Source organism: Arachis ipaensis, chromosome B02, assembly GCF_000816755.2.
Source record: "Arachis ipaensis cultivar K30076 chromosome B02, Araip1.1, whole genome shotgun sequence".
NCBI lineage: Eukaryota > Viridiplantae > Streptophyta > Magnoliopsida > Fabales > Fabaceae > Arachis > Arachis ipaensis.
This window is the reverse complement of record NC_029786.2, coordinates 10540150-10558517: the sequence shown is the minus strand read 5'-3', so window position 1 is coordinate 10558517 and position 18368 is coordinate 10540150. Positions and strand designations below refer to the sequence as shown.

The 18368-nt window shown below is 37.6% G+C and overlaps 2 protein-coding genes across 2 annotated transcripts; one reads left to right on the top strand and one right to left on the bottom strand.

Annotated features, from left to right (window-relative positions):
• On the bottom strand, positions 2775-4691 carry LOC110269169. Its single transcript, XM_021116839.1, has 6 exons — positions 4605-4691; positions 4416-4481; positions 3935-4331; positions 3734-3799; positions 3446-3580; positions 2775-2945 (listed from the first exon to the last, which is right to left on the bottom strand). Exons 1-6 carry the CDS (start codon positions 4631-4633, stop codon positions 2775-2777), a joined length of 864 nt encoding a protein of 287 aa, XP_020972498.1. The 5' UTR covers positions 4634-4691.
• LOC107624886 (elongation factor 1-gamma) lies at positions 8945-11665 on the top strand. Its single transcript, XM_016327361.2, has 8 exons — positions 8945-9049; positions 9150-9216; positions 9469-9618; positions 9694-9754; positions 9855-9907; positions 10022-10123; positions 10517-11036; positions 11154-11665. Exons 2-8 carry the CDS (start codon positions 9208-9210, stop codon positions 11531-11533), a joined length of 1275 nt encoding a protein of 424 aa, XP_016182847.1. The 5' UTR covers positions 8945-9049; positions 9150-9207; the 3' UTR covers positions 11534-11665.

The window sequence follows — 18368 nt, the reverse complement described above, 5'->3', positions numbered from 1 at the left end:
AAATCTAAAATATCTCCGACCGAGAAGACCAATCCTATAGCCGGTTTAAACTGTCCTGCAAGAATTTATATACACACATTGAAGGATGTCGGTGCTTGGATTATTTCAAAGGTTGTGCTCGATCATTCACACCCCTGTTGTCCAAGCAAAGCAGAGATGCTCAAACAGCACAGGGAACTAAGCATGTCCATTCGTCGTACGATAGAGAATAACGAGGAGGCCGGTATCAGACCAAGCAAAACATACCAATCATTTGTTGCGGCTGCCGGGGTCATCGCGAGTTAAATTGTATCAAAAAGGACGTGAAGAATTACATTACGAGGGAAGTGCGGAATGTTTCCGAACAAGAAGATGCAAAGGAATTCGGGAAATATTTGTTAAGAATGAAAGAGAAGAATCAGAATTTCTTTTTTGAGCTCCAACTCGAAGAGGATCAATCGATTAAGCTGGCTTTTTGGGCCGATGCAAGAAGTAGAGCCGCCTTTGAGTATTTCGGAGACGTCATTTCATTCGACACCACCTACAATACAAACAGGTAACAAACTGCCCCTGTTTATGATGCTAAATCAATGTATTTTTACGAATCCGCATCAGAGGTGTATATTGGCTGTTTCATTGGGTGTATGCGAAGCATTTGTTAAGGTGTAACTAATGATTTTGCATTCTGGACCATGGTAATTTGTTTCAGGTATAATTTGGTCTGTGGTTCTTTCGTCGGGGTGAATCACCACGGTCAGTCAACACTTCTCGGATGCTCTTTGATGAAGAACGAAGAAATTGAATCATTCAAATGGTTATTTCAATGCTGGCTTCGTTGCATGGGAGGAAACGCTCCGAAAGGGTTTCTCACCGATCAGTGCGCATCAATGAAAAGGGCTTTAGAGGCCTGTATGCCAACGACAATTCACCGTTGGTGTATTTGGCACATCATGAAGAAGATTCCAAGCAAATTAAACGGGTACAAGGGACATGCCGATATCGAACAAGAAATGAACCAAGTTGTTTGGAACTCTCATAGCAAAGACTCATTCGATAGGAATTGGAACGATTTTCTGCTGAATTTTGGTCTTGCGGACAACAAGTGGTTTTCATGTAATGTCTTTTTAAAATCTGCAGCAGAGGTGTAAATTGCATGTTTTCTCGGGTGTATTTATAGTCTGTGTTTGGGTGTATTATGCAGATCTGTACGAAGACCGTCACATATGGGTTCCTATCTATCTGGATCACCACTTCTGGGCAGGGATGAGAAGCACACAAAGGAGCGAGAGCATGCATTCATTTTTTAACAAGTATATCACCCGGAACAGCTCGCTTATTCAGTTCGTCAAACAATACGATAATTGTCTCGGAAGCAGGGAGCAAGCAGAGAGAGAATCAGATGCTGCAGATTTTCATACGGTCATACCATGTGCAACCAAATCCTCCATTGAAGCTCAGTTTCAAGAGGCATACACTCATGCAAAGTTTAGGGAAGTTCAAGCGCAATTCAGAGGAAAGGCGAATTGCATCACCAGATTAAAGAATTCCGCTCTAGGCTATTCAGTATACGAAGTCGGAGAACAAGTTTCCAGCTCAATATTCAACAAGTTCGTGGTTACTTACGACTCGGTTGCAGCCGAGGTAAAATGCCAATGCTTATTATTCGAGTCGAGAGGGATACTGTGCCGTCACGCACTAAGCGTGTTAAGCTTCGAACAAGTAAGCGAAGTGTCCCCTAGATACATACTGGAACGATGGAGCAAGAAGGTAAAGAGGCGACACACACACATCAAGAGCAGCCACGACGAGCCACTAATGGAGCCAAGAAGCAAGAGGTTCGACCAATTAGTTTTTCGTTCGCAAAATATTTGCGAATTTGCCTCCGAATCGGAGGAGTTGACTGCAATTCTGCACCGTGCGTACGATAACGTCATGGCCGAGATGGAAGCATTAAAAGCCAAAAGGAAGGGGACATCTTCTTTATCCCACGAAGACGCCAACTTGGAATCCGTTAATGAGCTTCAAAGCCCGCCAAGGATTCGAACAAGAGGACGTCCAAAAAACAGGCTAGGTTCAAAGCTGGAGAAACATATTGCAAATGCCACAAAGAAGAAGAAGACGAAAGTTTTAAGCGAGGTAAAAGTAATGTTCTTTAAATTTGTGGCGATTGAGTTTATTTTTCTCGTTAATAGATTAGCTAATGTGTGAGTGTTATATTCAGATAAACCTGTTTGATGCTGCATCAGCGGCGCATTCAAATTCCAGCCAATATCAAGGACACGTTATGAATTATCAGTTCAGGGTACCAGCAGCAGGGTATAACTCTTTGGGTGTATAGTTTTTTAGGATATGGGTGTAAAAGCACTGTTCTTTTGGGTGTATTTTTGTTAATTCACAATTTACATATAGACACATATATAGATACATATAGAACAAAAGCTGTAAAAATTCGCAGGTTATGGGTGTATATTTCATTTGATGTTTTTCTCCATATCTTAGTACATGTAATTCATACATTTTGAATACAGCACAGACAGTTTGGGTGTATATTTTATGCAATCTTGGGTGTATTATTAGACTTGCGTTGGGTGTAACAGTTTATAATTTGCGTTTATATATGCCTTGATTTTTTGCTTCATATTTTACCACCTGTAATACAGTTTTTGAATACATCACAGACAGTTTACCAGCACAGATAGTTTAACTATGGGAAAAAATATACATGGAATAGAAGTTGTTGATAAATGGCAAATATTTACATCATTTGTTCAATTTACAAACTACCCACAGTTGGATTACGCAGTTTCTATATCAGCAGAATTAATCTGACAAAACGGACTCAATAATACAGAGGATGGCTTCGACAGCCTTATAGCACTTCTCTCTCTAATTGCCCGATCTCTTTCTTTATTCATCTCGCTGAATAGTATCCGAGAAGCATACTCCACTCTATAGTGGTCCACCTCCTCCTACAATTAAAAAGTATATTCTGTTTAAACAGCAATATTTATTCAGTAAAGTAATACATAGTTATATAGTTCTAAAGACAGTTACCTGTGGCCAATTATCCCATTCATACTTCCCCTTTTTGATGTTTTCCGGCTCAATTAACTCCATCCACTTCATAACGTAGATAGCGCAGTCATAGCTGAAAACGAAGAAAATAAATTACAAATCTTATTTACGAAAGTTTAATGTTCAGATTCACAAATTTATACCTTGTTTTTTGGCCTGATATTTTAACATATGATGCTTTAATTTTTTTCTCGTTCTCCCCTTTATACAGAGTTTCCCTGCCGGCATATGTTATCAATCTTGAAAAGACATATTCCTTAAATAGCAAAACAAATCAGTAATACACCCGAATAAATGCACAAGATACACCCAACTGAATGGACAATATACACCCAACACAACTAACGAAATAGAGCTAAATATTAAAGTAAACAAGACAGAGGCAACTTACAGTGAATTTATTAACCTGCTTTCTCTCATCGCTTAGAGCTTTTTTGTGTAGCGGGTCAAGTATATGACATTTCCGCTTTGTTGTATTTATCAGCCATAACCACCAATGCCCCATGTGGCAAACAGGAGCAAAAATCTGAAGGATTCCCACATTTCAACAGTGCGTTATTTTATTTGGCATATAAGTAAATAAGCGTACTAACAAATTTAGCAAACGAAAACTTACATATCGATGCGAAGTTAATTTTTTTCTATCTATGAAGGGAATGAAACTCGGGTAGGCTTCCACCTTGAATTCCTTTTTCGTTTTCGATGATACGAATTCCCCCTTTGGGTGATCTGAAAGTGCCATGCTCTGCAAGAATTGCGAAACAAGAAATGAAATACTAAACTTACACCCAATTGAACGTAAAAAATACACCCAAATCAATACAGAAAATACACCCAAAGTTCGGAGAAGTAACACTTACCACAATATCGGGGGGGAGACAGTATATTTTTCGTTAGTATTGCCATCTGCATCTTCCTTCAGTCTCGTCCCCCAGATGTAGCACTTTTGTTTCATATCATCCGTAATCTGATATAATCCCCCAGGAGTTTGAAACTTTGCAGAACTTTCTCCCCCAGTCTCCCTCTGAATTTGTGGACTTTTGTTTTTTCCCTTAGCCGCACTGCTTGCTATTTTTTGGACCAAATCGTCCAATTGTTCTATCAAATTTGCAGATTCTGGAGATTTTGCCCTTTCTGTCTCCTGCGTTGACGCCCCCTCCTGGCTTGAATCAGTCAATCCAAGGATGAATGATGGCACCCCTGCATCTGTTTTAGGAACATAGGATGCTGTCCGTGCCATCATCAACAGGGCAGCAACGTCTTCTGCGTCTGGATGACTGCGTCATCATGTATAAGAATAAGAATAAGAATAAGAATATACGGATGATAAGCAAAGATTGATATTAGTCTGATGAACTTACATTTTAGTTGGAGCTGGGGGAAGCGTGGGTGTGGTCTCTTGAAGTTGTTTGGGGGGTTCAGGAGTGCTGCACAGTTACAAAAAATTAATCATGGCGTAAAAAAAACTAATCAGGAACAATATACACCCAAACTATTATTAAATATACACCCAACCTCTAAACAAATATACACCCAATACTATTTCTTACGTTTCTGTAGTCCCTTCAATCTGTAGCATAGGGGTTGGTTCAAAATCTGTCTCAGTGGTTGTTTGGGATGTCGGCACAAAAACCTGAATCGGGAGTCTAAACAAGAAGAAAAATGAAAGTTTAACAATGCTTTTGAAAATAATGTTATAAGGTTGAAATATTATTGGAAAACTCACATTGCAAGTGCTTCCGACGGTGTCTGTTCCCTCACAACCATCACATTCGAATCAGCCGGACTTAACCTAAAATACACCCAAATAAATTCAAAAAATACACCCGAACAATTAAAAAAGAAGACAGGCTTTGTTTTTTGAGAACTTACATACTTGCAGTTTTTGCTTTTTTTTCCTGCCTTATTTTTCTTGAATAAAATAATAAAGGGCTTTTTTTTCTAAAAAAATATATACAGAATTAGAAGTAGAAGGGTAATAGAAGAACAAAAGTAACGGTTATTTGAAAGAGAAATTACATGCTCTGTGACGGCTGGTTTACACTACTCTGTTCTGTGCGTCCTTGAGAGGAAGGATCATCACTTCCCAAGTTCACAGCCGGTATTCTAAAACAGATTTCATGTTATTCAGACAAAATAAGATACAGGTATAAAATACACCCAAATGAATGCACAAGATACAACCAACCGAATGGACAATATACACCCAACACAACAAACTTAATATCCCAACTTAATAAACAACATACACCCAACTTGATCAACACAATACACCCAAATAGTTCCACAAAATACACCCAAATCATGATAACAAGATTTTATTAAATAAAGCTTCTTACGTTTCAGAGGACACATAGCGACCTTCTGTCGATCGCAGGTCAGGTTGGTTCTCCCTGCGAAACAAGAAACAATTATTAGCATACAAAACACAACAAAATATGAAATAGACAGTCCAACAAGACATACCCCTCTGCAGCAGATTTATCAACGTTTTGCCCTAGCCATTCATCTAGTTCGTCACTTGATATTTCATATGTCTCACTACATTCATAAAAGAAGATGTTAACAAAAATAATTACGATGATAGAGGGTAATATAGCTTACGAGGTACTGTACCCGTCAAAGTATTGGTCTTCTTTAGGAGGTGAATCCTCCACGACAACTTTTTTCTTTTTTGGTTGTGTTCTGGGTGGAAAAAAAAGAGTACCAATTAGAAATAAAAAATTAATTTTATCACAGAATATTATGCAAAGAAGTGCTTACTTTTTTGGTGTTGTTTTTGTTTTTTTCTTTTTCTTCTCCTTCTCTACAGGTGTTGATTCTTCGCTCCTATAAGTTAATAATAGACACTTCAGTTAATACACGAAATCTTAATAATGAAGCCAAAAGAAAGGAGTAATAATTTCAGGACATTACTCATCACTTGGTTCAGATTCAGATTCTGAATCAGAATCTAACTCCTCTTGCCTCTGCTTTCTTTTTCTGGAGTCCATTCTGGAAGGCAAACAATCATTATTTAGAACATACAAAAAATACACCCAACGTGATCAACAAAATACACCCAACTCGAAAAAGAAATTACACCCAAGTATGGTACTTACTTTTTTCCCTTTTTGCTGGGGTGTTTTCTTCCTGAATCCTCTGAGTCTTCTTGAGTCTCAGACTCAGAGATAGAAGTGTCACTGTCAGTAGCTGTTTCTGCCTCCGAAGACGATGTTGGACTCGCCTTCCTTTTTTTTTGTTTTTTTTATTTCTTGTTTTTTTTCTTGTTTTTTTTCTTTTTTTTTTTCATTTTTTCTCTTGTCTCTGCCATCTTCACAATCCCCTGAAACATGAGATATTTTAGCTAGCAGCATTCAGGTAAATAAAATACAAGCAACATATTATGTTTACTTACCAAAATTTCCTCTCTTTCTGCAGTCATTCTTTCCACCAACTACTCCTTAGTCCAGTTGGCAATCCAAGGCTTTGGTGGTCTTTCAGCCCTCTTCTTGCCTTTGTTTTCTGAAAGATGAAAGTATATTATCATCAGGGCAAAGAGGCAGCCATCAATTGCCTTCTTCTTCTTCTCCTGGTAGTCTGTGATGCTCTTGATTATGAAGGTCAAAACATGTCTCCCCAGTTTCTCTCCGATATGCCGTCCATCTTAAAAATTGGGGCCATGTGCACGGGTGATATTTTGTTTATCGTCGTTGGCAAAAGGAACGCCATCTGTATGTAGAGGATGAATATCCTCTTAAACATCAGGCGTTCCTCTTCGCTGCCAACGCCGATTTCCATCATTTCATCGGTAAGACTTTTGAGGGTCTTACCCTGGAATCTTCTATAAATTATTTTGTCATCATCATAAAGTTTCTTATACTCAACTTTCTCAGGAAACAGATTTCCTACAAAAAGGAAAATAACAAAGTATCAAAGTCGGTTCAAATACACCCAATCATCAACCTTAAATACACCTATGTATCAACTTAATATACACCTATAATTTTGAGCTAGTTACCTGTTGCATTGATGCCAAGCGCATCACCTATTGTTTTTGGTGTTATTTGGAAAGAACCATATCCTGTCTTCAGTCTGTTCTCCCCAAGTTTGAAGTTGTTTGCCAGTTCCCTTAAGATTTGGTGATCCACCCTTAGTGGTGGGATGTGCATCAACCCACCGAATCCAAGATCCCTCACAATTGCCTTCTTCTCCTCAGTCATGTTTCTGAACTTATCACTCAGGAGAAGTGTGGCACACTTAAGGTCTTTCGTTTGGTTTCTTGCTGCCATTTTCTCTGAAACGAAAAATACACCCAAAGATATCAGTAAGATACACCCATATATAAGAGTCAGATACACCCATTGATAACAGTAAGATACACCTACAGATAAGATTCAGATACACTCATTGATAACAGTGAGATACACCCATAGATATGATTCAGATAAATCCATATATATCAGTCAGGTATCACTCAAACATCCTTCAATATCAAATTAATTGAGATATCAGTAAGATACACCCATATATATGAGTCAGATACCCCCATTGATAACAGTAAGATACACCTACAGATAAGATTCAGATACACTCATTGATAACAGTGAGATACACCCATAGATATGATTCAGATAAATCCATATATATCAGTCAGGTATCACTCAAAAATGCTTCAATATCAAATTAATTGAGATATCAGTAAGATACACCCATATATAAGAGTCAGATACACCCATTGATAACAGTAAGATACACCCACAGATAAGATTCAGATACACTCATTGATAACAGTGAGATACACCCATAGATATGATTCAGATAAATCCATATATATCAGTCAGATATCAGTCAAACATGCTTCAATATCAAGCCACATTACAAGTTCAAGCAGTATACACCCCCCAATCTACGGAATAAACCCCCAAAAATCAACAACAATAGCAGGAGAACTTAGAACAAGAACGTAGAATGACGTAGAACTTAGAAGAACAACGTAGAACTTAGAACAGTGTAACAAAGAAGTAAGAATAATAGCCCAGTAAACCCTAGAAGAACGACGTAGAAGAAAAGTAAAATATACAGGAATCTTAATGAACTTACGTTGAGTATTGTTGCTTTGTTTTCTCTTCAGATTCTTCACGCAGAGTTTGATGGTGTTTTGATGGAGGTTTCGAACAACGATTTGTATATTTTGAACTTTGATTTTCACTCGAAAATGGAAGGGTTTCCTTGTTTTCAAAGCGTTTTGAGAAGTGGAAGAAGTGGAAGAAGTGGAAGAGTTTCCCATACGTAACCGTTTGTGTTGAGCGCGTGAAGTGACGCTCCATGTAATCTGTGTTGATGCGCGTGACTTGTGTTTGGGCTGGGCCAACTTGTAAGCTTGTATGTGTAGCCCAACCCTTAGCTTATATAATAAAACATGAGAAAATACATATAATTTAAAATAACATTTGTCTATGTAGCTTTTTAATCTCATCACAATGTCATTATTTACTATAAAGAGGTGCATCTTTTTCATTCTTACAAAATATGAGCTTTTCGTTTAACGTTTATTAAGCATAATTAAAGTTTGGTTAATCACGTTTGTTTAGTGTCGATTTTGATCATAACAAGCAGACGTTTTTCACTTTTTTTTCTCTTTTCGACAATATTAAATTAAAAAATAAAAATCAAACAGAAACTATCCAAAACGGAAAATTTTTTGGCATGTTTTTAAAATGTGACACTGCTCAATTCTCATTATTAAATTCTCTGGTGTACTGCGATATTGTCCACAGGATATTCCATTTTCCATTTTCCATATTCGACTCTCTGCTGTAAGGTAAAGCTATTTGAGCCCAAAATACAAGTCAGATAAAAAAAATTATAAAATAAATAAAAGGAGAATTGAGTACTAGTGAGTGGTGAGTAGTGACTACAAAACCCTAATAAAGTTGGCTACTTGGCCTTGCCGCCTATCTCTGTCTACTAGTTTTGGATCTCATCATCTCAGAGGGGCGTCACTTGGAAGCTGGTAACATCGATCTCTTCACATTTTCTCTCTGTTCTCTTTTTCATTCTTTGATGTCACGTTTTTTGAGTTCCTCTGTTTCTTGGTTGAACTGAACTAACAGGTAGTCCACGTCATCATCGAGAGCTTCACGGTTTTCTTCTTTGAAGCGAACCGAAGCCATGGCCTTAGTGAGTCCCTCCCTCATTCTCTCTCATAATCACCATCTCTTGCCTAACCATTTCTCTTATTATTCTTATTATTTAGGCTTTAGGGTTTTATTCTGAATTGGGGTTTTTGAAATAGTATGCAAATTTCATAGATGAGTTTTTTATTTGAAAATTTACATAATGAGTTCTTGATTGATAAATGTGTTACGTTTTATACTTGTGTTAATCTAATCTATAGTTCAGGTTCTCTTGATCTAACTCATAGTTGCGCAGATCCTGCATGCAGGTAAATCAAACAAAAATGCTTACAAGGCACTCATTGCAGCTGAGTATGCCGGCGTGCAGGTTCAGTTGGCCCCCAACTTTGAGATGGGTGTGTCTAATAAAACCCCTGAATTTCTCAAGATGAATCCTATTGGCAAGGTATCATATTTTTCCACTCATTAATCGCTTTGATTTGGTTTGACCTTGTACTTACATTGCATAGTATTCTTCCAGGTTCCTGTGTTAGAGACACCGGAGGGTCCTGTATTTGAGAGCAATGCAATTGCTCGTTATGGTAGGATTTTACAATCATTATTCATTATTTGATTTATTTTTGAAGAAATCCCAACATTATGATGTGATCTTATACATCTTATACATGATTTATTTTGCAGTTGCTCGGGTAAAGGAGGACAACACTTTGTATGGTTCTTCCTCTATTGATTATGTAAGGGTTTGAAACCTGTGTTCGTTTCTTGCATGTTTTGGTTCATAATACTTGTCTTTGTTCCACTATTCTTTTGTATTTTTTGCTCATATTTTTAATTCTTTTATGTTGAAGGGCCACATCGAGCAATGGATTGATTTTTCATCATTGGAGATTGATGCTAATATTGGCAGGTGGTTCTACCCAAGAAAGGGATTTGGACCTTACCTTCCTCCGGTTAGTAGTGTACAAAATATTTTTTTAATGTTAATGTTAATTTCACCTTTTTGAAACTGATTTGAAGTTTGCAATGTGGATTGTAATCTCTCTGTGGTTGCTATTCCATCCCCAAACAGAAGTATGAAAAATGATGACTGAGAACTAAGGAACACAAATGTTTATGCATAGTTTTTTAGTCATGTTTCAAAATTTGTTAACTGTTATTGGCATAAAGAGCTGGAGAATGTTTTGCAGTTGAATGGTATTATGTGATGAATGAGTGGTATATATGTTCATTTCATAAAGTTGAAATCACTTGATTATGTTCATGATTTTTTTATTTTTTTTCTACATTATGTTGCTAGTGCCACTAACGGTTAGCTTCAATTTTATTTTCTTTTTGGAATGAAGGCCGAGGAGGCTGCAATTTCTTCCCTAAAGAGAGCATTGGGTGCATTGAACACTCATCTTGCCACTAATACTTACCTGGTTGGACACACGGTGACCCTGGCTGACATCATAACAACATGCAACTTGTATTTGGGTTTCACTAATATCATGATCAAGAGTTTCACCTCAGAGTTTCCTCATGTTGAGAGATACTTCTGGACCTTGGTTAATCAGCCAAACTTCCGCAAGATACTCGGTCAAGTCAAGCAGGCGGATGCTGTCCCCCCGGTTCCATCTGCTAAGAAGCCTGCCCAGCCAAAAGAATCTAAGCCCAAGGCGAAGGATGAGCCAAAGAAAGAGGCAAAGAAAGAGGCGAAAAAAGAACCGGAAAAGCCCAAAGCAGAAGAGGAGGAAGAAGAAGCTCCCAAGCCAAAACCCAAGAATCCTCTTGATCTTCTCCCCCCAAGTAAGATGGTATTGGATGAATGGAAAAGGCTCTATTCAAACACCAAAACTAATTTCCGTGAGGTTGCAATCAAAGGTATTTTCATTGTTTCATTGTATCTGTGTAGCTTGATCCGTTGCAAGATTTATGGTTACTTGTCATTTCAAATTATGTCTTAATAAATGGATTCCAATTTTTTTTCATATAATGCAGGATTTTGGGACATGTATGATCCGGAAGGATATTCTTTGTGGTTCTGTGATTACAAGTACAACGATGAGAACACTGTTTCGTTTGTGACGATGAACAAGGTTGGTGGGTTTCTTCAGCGGATGGATTTGGCCCGTAAGTATGCATTTGGAAAGATGCTCGTGATTGGATCCGAGCCACCATTCAAGGTGAAGGGGTTGTGGCTTTTCCGTGGGCAAGAAATTCCCAAGTTTGTGATGGATGAATGCTATGACATGGAGCTTTATGAGTGGAGTAAGGTTGACATATCTGATGAAAATCAAAAGGAACGCGTCAATCAGATGATTGAAGATCATGAACCATTTGAGGGAGAGTCTCTTTTGGATGCTAAGTGCTTTAAGTAAACATGTGATTTTGTTGCATGAAATGGTATGTTCTTTGTTTGTCTTCGATTTTGGTAGAGTTTTGATTAAGGTTGCTACATTTTGAATGGACGTAAGCATTTATAAAATTACCAGTATTGAGTTTTATTTTTATCTTTTGGGGGATCAATTGGATAGACTGAAACTGCGGAAAAGCTTTATATAAAGAAATGGCAGAACTAATGTTCAAACAACACAACTGCTTTTAACATCCTTTTTAAATCTGAACAAAATTATAAGTTATTAGCCAGGAAATCTTGGATTGGATATAGACACAAACATGATAGTAAAGTTGTTCCATTTTGATACTTTCTCCACTATTTTAAGTTCTTAGGACGGAAAACTAGGTAAATTTGTGAGCGGTGTTATAATTATTATTATTATTTAATGTTGTATTGTGTCTTATGGATAGTTATCCTCTATTTTCAGAGGTTGACGTTTTTATTGTGAATAAAAGTGACCTATAATTTATGAGTGATGCCAAGATTTTCTTGCAACGAAGATAGTTTAAATCCAACAAAAATCAGCTTCATTATTAGTGTTTTTTGTGTTCTTTGTGTTCTGTGTTTCTTTTTCTTCTTTATATATTTCTTTGTCATTGTTTTTTTTATTGTTGTATTTTTTTTTTCTTTTCAAAGTCCTCTCGGTGGGTTTTTTTTTTTTTGAATTTTGAATTTTGAATTTTGAAATAGAAAGGGGAGAGAGCGTGGGAGAGTCTTCGAGGGTGGCACATAGCGAGGCAGCCGGCGAGAGCAATAAGGGGGAGAGTGGAGGTGGGTGAAGGGGAGCAATAAGGGGGAGAGTAGAGGTGGGCATGCATCAGGTGAAAAGGAGGGAATTAAAGGAGACAATAACAAGGCGATAAGATGGGGATAAGATGTCTACAGTAGTTGGTAAGCAAGGCGATTCGGAGATACCAACTGTGATGTTCACTGAAGAAGCAAAGGAGATATTGGCAAAGCCTTACAAAAATGTCATTGTGATCAAAGTTCTTGGAAAAAACTTTAGCTATACGGCGATCACGCACAGGCTTAAAGAAGTCTGGAGAACCAAAGGAGGATATGAGGTACTAGATGTCGGTTTTGGCTATTTCTTAGTCAAGTTTGATCTCTTGGAGGATAGAGAAAAAGTTCTTCTTGGAGGACCGTGGATGATTACTGGTAGTTATGTTGCGGTTAAACCTTGGAGTTCTTCATTTAGACCTTGTGAAAACACCTTGGAATTCTTCATTTAAACCTTGTGAAAACACTTTTGGATCTACCATGGTTTGGATAAGAATCACAGGTTTAAACATTAACTATTATCAAGAGAGAACCATGAAAATGATTGCGTCAGCTGTTGGTAAACCGATCCGCATCGACTTAGCCACCAAGTCTGCGGAGAGGGGAAAGTATGCAAGAGCATGTGTGCAAATTAACTTGGGACTTCCAATCATAAAAAAGATTCAAGTTGATTATAGAATATGAGCAGTTGAATTTACTTTGTGAAAAATGTAGCTGCTTTGGGCATGTAATAAGAGAATGTGCGAAACGGAAAGTAGGAAACCATGGTGAAGGAGAAAAATTTGTCGTCACTATTTCCGGTGGATAACAACGAGGAAACGGCAGAAGGTAGTCAAAATCCAGTAAAAAATCAAAATTCAACTTTTGAATTTTGAATTAATGCCAAATCAATTCCAATTATGGAGAAGCATGGAGCAGCGGGTCTTGTGCATGATAATTTACAAGAATCACGCATGGAGAGGGATACTCAAGCAAAAGAGGGTGAATGGGTTACAGTTAGTAGAAAAGGCAAGGAAAAAGTGGGTAAAGGCCCCAATGTGGTGCCAAAAAAAGCAATGTAGCAATATGCTCCAATTTGGTGAGTAAGAAATTTTCTTGAGTCTAATAAAATGCATGTTGGATCCTCATCAAATGCAAAGGTGGAGCCTAAGGAAAAGAAAGATCTTTCATCCACGCTTGGCTCTTTGGGAACAACTCAGGTGGCTTTCAAGGATCAGAGTACTCCTTTTTTTTAAAGCAGGGCACAAAAGGCAGCGTCCTATTTCTCTTCAAAACTCACCTACTGAAGTATTGTCAACAGATTCTCGAGTACAAAAAGAGCTTGATAAAGCTAGTGCAACAACAAACTTGGAGAACCAACTTCAACAGAAGAATGATGGTTCTGCGACGCAAGTCCACCAGAAGACAATTGGAGATAGGGGTCCATCAACGTGAGGTAGAATGATTATAAATTCCAATTATTTAATTTATTTTTATGGATTGTGACCATTTAAATATTATTAATTGGAATGTAAGGGGCGTCAAATAAGATGTCTCGGGTGCACTGTAAGGAGTTAGTACGAAAATTTCAACCAACTTTTTTTATTTTGGTGGAAACTCATATTGGGTTTGAAACTATGAAAGAATTTTGGGGGAGATTAGGCTATTATCCTGTAGGGATTGTAGATGCTGTTGGACATAAGGGAGGAATTTGGTTCCTCTCTGCTAATTTAACATTTTCTTGTAAAATTCTTTGGGCTGTGAATCAATGTGTAACTTTGGAAATTGATGGTAGTGGACGAAGATGGATTTGCAGTGCGGTTTATGGCAGCCCTCAAGCCACTAATAGAGTAGAATTATGGAGTCATCTGCTTGATATTGGTTTGTACATTTAGGACCCATGGGTGGTGGTTGGGGATTTTAATGATATTTTGAGTGTTCATGAGGTGAAGGGGGGTAATTACTATTCGACCCGCAATAGTGTCTTTGCAAGTACTCTAGATTCTTGTGGTCTTTTTGATCTGACAACCTCTGGAAGACGGTTTACTTGGTTCCGTAAAATTCAAGGAAACAGAGAAATTACAAAGAGATTGGATAGAGCTTACTGTACTGCAGAATGGCGTCTTCTTTTTTCAGAAGCTTTTGTTGAAATTCTCAGCCATTCCCACTCTGATCATTGTCCCTACTTATTCAATGTCAAGGAGTTCCTATCAAGAAAGGAAACCGGCCTTTTAGATTCCAAGCGGCATGGGCAACGCATCCTGATTACAAGGTCATTGTTCAGAAATCTTGGAATAGTACAGACTTTGGCATCCATAGGAAGTTGTTGGGGTTTCAAGAAGCTTCGTTGGAATTCAACTCTACGGTCTTCGGCAATATTTTTATTAAAAAGAGGGAATTGGAGGCTTATTTGAATTGTATTCAACGGAAAATGGAAGCTGACGATGATCCGATTTTGAAGCACAAAGAGGAAGAATTGAGAGTTGAGTATAATCTAGTTTTGGCCCAGGAAGAATTGCTTTGGTACTAGAAGTCAAAAGATCAATGGGTTCGGTATGGTAATAGAAATACTAGCTTTTTCCATATGCAAACCATCATTAGAAGAAAATCTAACAAGGTTCATGGGTTGCTGGTCAGTGATGGGTCCTGGTCTAATGATCCGGAAGTTTTGCAAAGAGAGGTCGTTCATTTTTTCAAAAATTTTTTTTGCTCTACTGAGCCTGTTGAGGTTAATTGCATGGGAGAAATTCCTATGCCATCTCTTAGCCAGGATGCTTGTGATAATTTGTCTAAACCAGTAACAATGTTGGAGGTTAAAGAAGCTCTGGATAATATGAGCTCGTTCAAAACTCCTGGGCCGGATGGTTTTCAAGTTTTTTTCTTCAAGGAATATTGGGATGTGGTGGGTCATGAGGTGTGGCGTACTGTTCAGAAAGCATTTTTAGGGGAGACTTTAAGCCATTTTTTGTTGGAAACTTTGATTGTTCTTATCCCTAAATGCGACCCTCCAACTAGATTGAAGGATTTTCGGCCAATAAGCCCTTGTAATGTAATTTATAAGCTAGTGACTAAAGTGCTGGTTAATAGATTACGACCTTTTTTGGATGAGATTGTTAGCCCAACTCATGGAGGGTTTATACATGGTAGAAGAGCGCCTGATAATATTATTGTGGCCCAAGAAGTTCTTCACTTTCTTAAGCGGACAAAGTCTAGAAAAGGAGCTATGGCTTTTAAGATTGATTTAGAAAAGACTTACGATAGAGTTGATTGGAATTTTTTTAGCACACTCTTGAATCTTTTGGCTTTCCTTCTCTAATTATTCGGCTTGTAATGAATTGTTTTCAGGCTTCAAATCTTTCCATCCTTTGGAATGAGAATAGATTGGACAGCTTCCAGCCTCGCAGAAGGCTCAGACAAGGAGATCCAATTTCTCCTTATTTATTTATTTTGTGCATGGAGAGATTGGCGTGCTTCATTTCCAAACAAGTTGACAAGGGTATTTGGGATGGTGTGGCTGTTTCTAGAGGAGGACCTAGAGTTTCTCACTTGATGTTTGCAGATGACCTCCTCCTTTTTTGTAAAGCGAAGAAAAATCAAGTTCAGAATGTTGTGCACACCTTGGAGTTGTTCTGCAAAGCTTTAGGTATGAAGGTTAACATTGAAAAATCTAAAGCTATTTGTTCTAGAAATATCTCTAATAGAAGGAAGGAAATGTTGTCTGGTGTTTCTCATATTCCATTTACTAGTGACCTAGGCAAATACTTGGGGGTGAACCTTAATCATCCTCGAGCTGCTAGGTCTGTTTTTTCGGACTCTTTAGAGAAGATCAAGAATAGGCTGGCTAGTTGGAAAGGTCGGCTCCTTAACAGAGCAGGCAGGCTTTGCTTAATTAAATCTGTTGCTTCTTCTCTTCCTATTTATCAGATGTAAGTGACTCTTTTTCCTACTTCGGTTTGTCAAAAGATTGATTCTGTGCTTAGACAATTCTTGTGGAAGGGAAAGGTGAGGGAGCGTTGCTTAAATTATGTCAAGTGGAGCAAAGTTGTCACTCCAAGAAAATATGGAGGCTTGGGAATTAGAGATACCCAGTGTGTAAATTTTGTTTATTAGGAAAGCTTGTTTGGCAATTACTGCATAATAATGATAAGTTTTGGGTAAGAATTATGTTGGCAAAATATTTATCTGGGAGGTCTTGCTTTTCACCCAATTTTTCTAATAATGTTTCAAGCACTTGGCGAGCGATTTATAAGACAATAGAAAAGCTTCGTGATGGTTTTGATTGGTGTACAGGCAGGATATCTCAATCTTTTGGTATCATGCTTGGCAACCATGTGGAACGCTAGCTCCTTTGGTTCCTTTTGTGCACATCTCTGATTCTCACTTGAAGCTAGAAGATGTCTGGTACCATGGACATTGGCGGTGGGATATTCTTTGCACAATGATTTCGGAAGAAGTTAAAATTGATTTGATGCTCTTTGATCCTATCAAGCAGGCAGGAGATAAAACAGGTTGGTTTTGGACAAACTCAAATACTCTCACCTACTCGACTAAAAGCGGGTATGAATGGCTATTGAAGAAGAAATTTGGCTGGAACGATAATGAAAATTGGCTTTGGCTTTGGCGCTTGAGAATACCGAAGAAGATAAAGTGTCTGCTCTGGCTTTGTCTCAACAACGGAGTTCCCATAGCTAGTTACCGGTTTCAAAGAGGTCTTGCTACTTCTGATTTTTGTCAGCGATGTTATCTTGCTCTAGAGGATATTAACCACTGCTTTAGGACTTGCCAAAAAGCTCGTCAGATTTGGATTAGCTTAAATTTGGGAATGACCGCTGAGGACTCTAGTTTGAATTTTGTGTCTTGAATTCGTTCTAACCTCAACAAAAATGAGTTTCTCTTTGCAGCGGCCTTTTGGTGGATTTGGAGGGATAGGAACAATGACATCTTCCATCAAGATGATCCATGGAGTAAGGAGAAAATTGTTCACTTAGTTCAACATGCTGCTCGCGATTTCTCTAAGGTTGTTACCAACCAAAAACATATTATTCCTTTCTCTTTGCAATATAATTGGGAACCACCTCCAATAAATGTCTGTAAAGTGAACTGCGATGCAAGCGTTTTTGAAAATGGGCAATTAGCTGGCTTTAGATGTATTATTAGAGACAACATGGGAACTTGGATGAAAGGTTGTTCTGCTAGTATATCTCTTTCTAGTGTTCTCTCTTGTGAGTTTCATGCTATTTGAAGAGGGCTTGTTATGGCTTGGGATTGCGAGTGTAAAGAGGTCATATGTGAAACTGATAATCTTGATGCGTTTCTTCTTGTTTCGCGAGGCACAACCAGCATGATTACGAATGACTCTGATCTGCTTGACAAAATCAAAGAGATGCTTCAACGCAATTGGACAGCTACTTTAGTGCTCATTCAGCATACAACAAATAGAGCGGCTGATTTAATGGCTAAGACTGCTGCTTTAAACAAGCAGGTGTATCTAGAGTGGTTACAGCCCCCTAATAATTTAGACATTATTATTAGAGAGGAGTGCTACTCTTTCTCTTAGGTGTTTTTTCTTTGTGTTATGTTCAGTCACAAAAAAAAAATAAAAGAATTATGAGAAGTTGGAATAAAAAAAATAAGAAGATGATAACGAAGGAGAGGAATTTTGAGTTATACAAAATTTATCAAAAAATAACATTGAAAATTTTTTTTCTGTGACACCAATTTTTTGAGCTATACTGATTGGATTAAATTCTTGCCATAAACAAAAATAGCATCGAAATTTCATAATTTTAACATCAAAATTTTGTTACAAATACAGAACTGTTGCATTTTTTTTGCTTCTTATTATTCTTTTGATTTTTTTTTCTTTTACTCTTACATCTTCTTTTAGGAGTATTCTTCTCATAGTAGACTTAAATAAATATGTATACAATTTTATTTAGTTGAATGAATGTAGATTCACACTTATTGAATTGAATTCATGTTAGAAACAAAAATAACACTAAAATTTGTTTAAAGTGACACCGAAATTTCAATGTCAAAACTAAGATATCTATGTT